General features: G+C 49.4%; 1 protein-coding gene across 1 annotated transcript in view; it reads right to left on the reverse strand.

Moving 5' to 3' along the window:
* The window catches only part of AARSD1 (alanyl-tRNA synthetase domain containing 1), a 7,417-nt gene extending 3,456 nt beyond the window's left edge, over nucleotides 1-3,961 (reverse strand). The window contains exons 1-6 of the mRNA XM_008068242.2: nucleotides 3,810-3,961; nucleotides 3,602-3,718; nucleotides 3,255-3,385; nucleotides 2,563-2,629; nucleotides 2,310-2,401; nucleotides 1,818-1,872 (exon numbers count right to left, since the gene is read on the reverse strand). Coding sequence (XP_008066433.2) covers nucleotides 1,818-1,872; nucleotides 2,310-2,401; nucleotides 2,563-2,629; nucleotides 3,255-3,385; nucleotides 3,602-3,643 — 387 coding nt within the window. The 5' untranslated portion in view covers nucleotides 3,644-3,718; nucleotides 3,810-3,961. The remainder of the gene's footprint in view (nucleotides 1-1,817; nucleotides 1,873-2,309; nucleotides 2,402-2,562; nucleotides 2,630-3,254; nucleotides 3,386-3,601; nucleotides 3,719-3,809) is intronic.
* Nucleotides 3,962-4,971: the final 1,010 nt, after the last annotated feature.

Consider the following 4,971-nt stretch of genomic DNA (forward strand, 5'->3'; position numbering starts at 1 on the left):
AAAAAAAAAAAAAAAAAAAAATCAGCCAGGTGCAGTGGCTCAAGCCTGTAATCCCAGCACTTTGGGAGGCAGAGACGAGAAGACTGTCTGAGCCCAGGGGCTTAAGACTAGTTTGGGCAACCTGGCGAGACCTCATCTCTATAATAAATCAAAAAATTAGCCAGGTATGGTAGTGCGCACCTGTAGTTCCAGCTACTTGGAAGGCTGAGGTGGAAGGATCACCTGAGCCCAGCAGGTCAAGGCTGCAGTGGCCATGACCGTGCCACTGCACTCGAGCCTGGGCAACAGAGTAAGACTCCGACTTCAAAAAAAAAAAATCATAATGAACATTTGTATACCTAACCCTGACTTTACCACATATTTAAAAATAAAAATTAAAAAAAAAAAAAACTGGCCGGGCTCAGTGACTCAGCCTGTAATCCCAGCACTGTGGGAGGCCGAGGCAAGTGGATTGCCTGAGGCCGCAGGTTCGAGACCTGCCCAGGCAACGTGGTGAGACTTTGTCTCTAAATAAATCAAAAATTAGCCGGGCATGGTAGCGCGCACCTGTAGTTCCCGCTACTTGGAAAGCTGAGGTTGAAAGATTGCCGGAGTCCAGCTGGTCCGAGGCTGTGGTGGCCAGGAACGTGCCACTGCACGCGAGCCTGGGCAACAGAGTAAGACTCCGACTTCAAAAAAAAAATCATAATGAACATTTGTATACCTAACCCTGACTTTACCACATATTTAAAAATAAAAATTAAAAAAAAAAAAAACTGGCCGGGCTCAGTGACTCAGCCTGTAATCCCAGCACTGTGGGAGGCCGAGGCAAGTGGATTGCCTGAGGCCGCAGGTTCGAGACCTGCCCAGGCAACGTGGTGAGACTTTGTCTCTAAATAAATCAAAAATTAGCCGGGCATGGTAGCGCGCACCTGTAGTTCCCGCTACTTGGAAAGCTGAGGTTGAAAGATTGCCGGAGTCCAGCTGGTCCGAGGCTGTGGTGGCCAGGAACGTGCCACTGCACGCGAGCCTGGGCAACAGAGTAAGACTCCGACTTCAAAAAAAAAATCATAATGAACATTTGTATACCTAACCCTGACTTTACCACATATTTAAAAATAAAAATTAAAAAAAAAAAAAGTGGCCGGGCTCAGTGACTCAGCCTGTAATCCCAGCACTGTGGGAGGCCGAGGCAAGTGGATTGCCTGAGGCCGCAGGTTCGAGACCTGCCCAGGCAACGTGGTGAGACTTTGTCTCTAAATAAATCAAAAATTAGCCGGGCATGGTAGCGCGCACCTGTAGTTCCCGCTACTTGGAAAGCTGAGGTTGAAAGATTGCCGGAGTCCAGGTGGTCCGAGGCTGTGGTGGCCAGGAACGTGCCACTGCACTCCAGTCTGGGCGACAGAGACTCCAACGCAAAAAAAAAAAAAAATCAACCAGGCATGGTGGTGGCATGCACTTGTAGTCCCAGCTATGCGGGAGGCTGAGGTGGAAGGATCACCTGAGCCCCCAGGATTTGGAGGCTGCGGTGAGTTGTGATCGTGTCGCTATACTCTAGTCTGGGAGACAGTGAGAACCCGACACAAAAAAAGAAAAAAAAGAGCTTGAAAGCTGATAAATGTCACAGCCCCAGAAAGAGGAATAGCACAGATGTAGCTCAACACTAAAATGGAGCTTGGCTCACCGCTAGTTCTAAGAAAACAGTACTGAATGAGTTTCTATAATATTCCTTACTCCTCATGTGTTAACACGGAGGACTTCAGCTAAACGAACGTCCCTCATTTACATGTCCTTGGTCTCTACCCCAGGCAAGGTGGAGGGTCTCATGCTCCTCTTACCTCTGACCCAATCTCATTGGCAATAATATTCATGAACTCGGAATCACCTTCCTTCCTACAACAAAGGACACAGACATGAGATCCAGGTTGGAGTGGTGGCTGTGACATTGTAGGAAGCCCGACCCCTCCTTTTGACCTGGCCTCGCTGCCACCTGTTTGTCCCACATCCTTTAGCAAAGAGAAGGAACGCTGGCTGAGAGCCAGCAAGATATACTTCTCAGCCCCAGCAGTTTATAAACAAGCTCTGGGTTTGCTTCCATCTCCCTTAAATAGTATTTACCAGACTACATGGAGATCTGTTAGATGGAGAAGGGGTGAGACAAGGTGCTAATAAAAGATACAGGGTTATAAAAAAGACATTAACATCTAACCTGGTAGATAATATATTTCTCAGGGTCTACTCAGACTTGAAAATAGCTCTGTATACACAGGGGGACACTGAGCCCTAACCCTGACATGGCCCCTGCCTTGCTTCCAGCTTCTAATGCTTACCTGTGCAATACGACCACACCACCCCAGTCCGGACTGTTCCTGAGGCTGTGGGCAGTGTGCACGGCCAGGTCTCTGAGCAGATTAAGGTTGTTCTGAAATGGAGATGGTAACGATAGACAGGAAGAGACAGCTCCTGCTTCCCTCTATCTTGCCCCCCCGCACACCCACTTATCTGCCCAGGCAGAGGGACAAGTCTGTAGCACTGACTCTAGGCAGAGCCCACGTCCTCTCCACCATCCGTGGAATAAATCACCTTCTGCAGGAGCTTGGTGGAGTTCTGGAGCTTTCTCACTGCTTCCACGTGACCCTCTGCTCCACACCTACAAGAAAGAGCTCAGTGGAGACTTGTCCAGCTTCCCAGTTGCTTCCCGTATTTGGGTGTAAATCAGTGTCACTCTTCTCAATAGGTACCTTCCTCCAGTGGGGACCTAAGGACATTTCGAGGAGGTCCCTTAGGGGGAGAGGACATAAAGGAATAAACCATCTTCCTTTTTTTTTTTTTTTTTTTGAGTTGGAGTCTCACTCTGTCGCCCAGACTGGAGTGCAGTGGCCACTCCCGGCCACCGCAGCCTCGACCTGCTGGGCTCCGGCGATCCTTCCTCCTCAGCCCTCCGAGTAGCCAGAATTACAGGCGTGCGCTACCACGCCCAGCTAATTTTTTGATTTATTGTAGAGATGAGGTCTCACCTGCCCAGGCGGGTCTCGAACCTGCGGGCTCAGGCAATCCACTCACCTCAGCCTCCCAAAGGTGCGGGATTACAGGCTGAGCCACCAAGCCGGCTTAAACCATCTTTCATGGGTCTGATTTACTATCCAAAGCACTCTACCATTTATGGTTGCATCTTACCTCCCAGAGGTAAGCGCTTATTCTGACTACCTTACAGGTAGCAGAGAGTCCCAGGGGGTCCAGGATCTGAGATACAGGAGACAAGTAAGGGAGCGTACTTAAGCAGAGCAGTCAGTTCTTTTTCAGTCCCATGACTTCTCTCCATCCACTTCAGCACCCGGTTCCCGGCCAGAAATATCAGGTTGGTTTTGTTCTTCTTCCCCTTCTCAGTGCCCAAAATCTTAATGACCTACATGAGGCAAGGGGGTGACACACACATATGCATAAACCACAGAGGGTCCTGGAAAATGAGGGCAGGAGAAACCTACCTTATCCTCAGCTCTGAAGCAATGAAGGACAGTTTCACTTAGGACTCCTCGACTGTCCCCCCTGCCACTCCCAGCCCCATGTGATCCCCGGTCCCCGACCCCCTTTTCTCTACCACTCAACAGCCTTCCTCACCTACCTGAAGGTCACTGAGATTGCTCACATGGGTCCCACAGCACATGTTGGAATCCACACCCTTGATGGTAACAACACGAATGGGCCCAGCATGATCGTCTGGCAAACCCCGGCCTCTCACCTAGAATGGAGGAGAGGAGAAGGGCTGTTTGAAATCTGAGGAGGGGCCCTTGGAGAGCCACTAGTAAAAGTCACTCTGGCCCTCCCCTCACCTGCTCCACCTCAGGATCAGCCAGGCTCAGTTCTCGCACATTCACGGGAAGCCGATCTCTGATTTTTTCATTGACGCTCTGCTCAATGATGGCCACTTGCTCTGCAGTCACAGAGGGGCTGTCCAGCTCAATCACACTCCGAAGTCTCCCTAACTCCCTGACAGAAGAAGTAGAGTGGCCACAATAACAAACAAGACAAGAATGTCCACTCTCACCACTCTTATTTGGCATAGTACTGAAAGCCCTAGCCAGAGCAAATAGGCAAGAGAAAGACATAAAGGACATCCAAACTGGAAAGGAGAAAGCCAAATTGTCCCTGTTTGCAGATGACATGATCTTATATAGAAAAACCTGACCGGATGCAGTAGCTCCTGAACTTTGGGAGGTCAAGGCAGGAGGACAGCTTGAGCCCAGAAGTTTGAGACCAGACTAAGCAGCATAGCAAGATCTCGTCTCTACAAAAAATGAAAAACTAGCTGGGTATGGTGGTGCATACCTGTAGTCCCAGCTACTCAGGAGGCTGAGGCGGGAGAATCATTTGAGCCCAGGAGTTCGAGGCTGTAGTGATGGTACCACCGCACCCCTGCCTGGGCAACAGAGTGAGACCCTGACTTAAAAAGAAAGAAAGAGCCAGGCTCGGTGGCTCAGCCTGTAATCCCGCGCCTTTGGGAGGCTGAGGTGAGTGGATTGCCTGAGCCCGTGGGTTCGAGACCCGCCTGGGCAACTTGGTGAGACCTCATCTCTACAATAAATCAAAAAAAAATCAGCCGGACGTGGTAGCGCATGCCTGTAATTCCGGCTATTCGGAAGGCTGAGGTGGAAGGATCGCCGGAGTCCAGCAGATCGAGGCAGCGGTGGCCGGGAGTGGCCACTGCACTCCAGTCTGGGCGACAGAGTGAGACACCAACTCAAAAAAAAAAAAAAGAAAGAAAGACCTAAAGACTTCACCAAAAAACTCTTAGATCTCATAAGTAAGTTCTGTAAAATTGGAGATACAAAATAAACCTACAAAAATCAGCAGCATTTCTATATACCAATAATGAACTAACTGAAAAGGAAATAAAAAAGGCAATCCTATTTACAATAGCCACACACACACACACACACAATTTTTTTTTTTTTTTTAGTCAGAGTCTCACTCTGTCACCAGCTGGAGTGCAGT

Source organism: Carlito syrichta, unplaced genomic scaffold, assembly GCF_000164805.1.
Source record: "Carlito syrichta isolate Samal-C Ts95f unplaced genomic scaffold, Tarsius_syrichta-2.0.1 Scaffold309898, whole genome shotgun sequence".
Taxonomy (NCBI): Eukaryota; Metazoa; Chordata; class Mammalia; order Primates; family Tarsiidae; genus Carlito; species Carlito syrichta.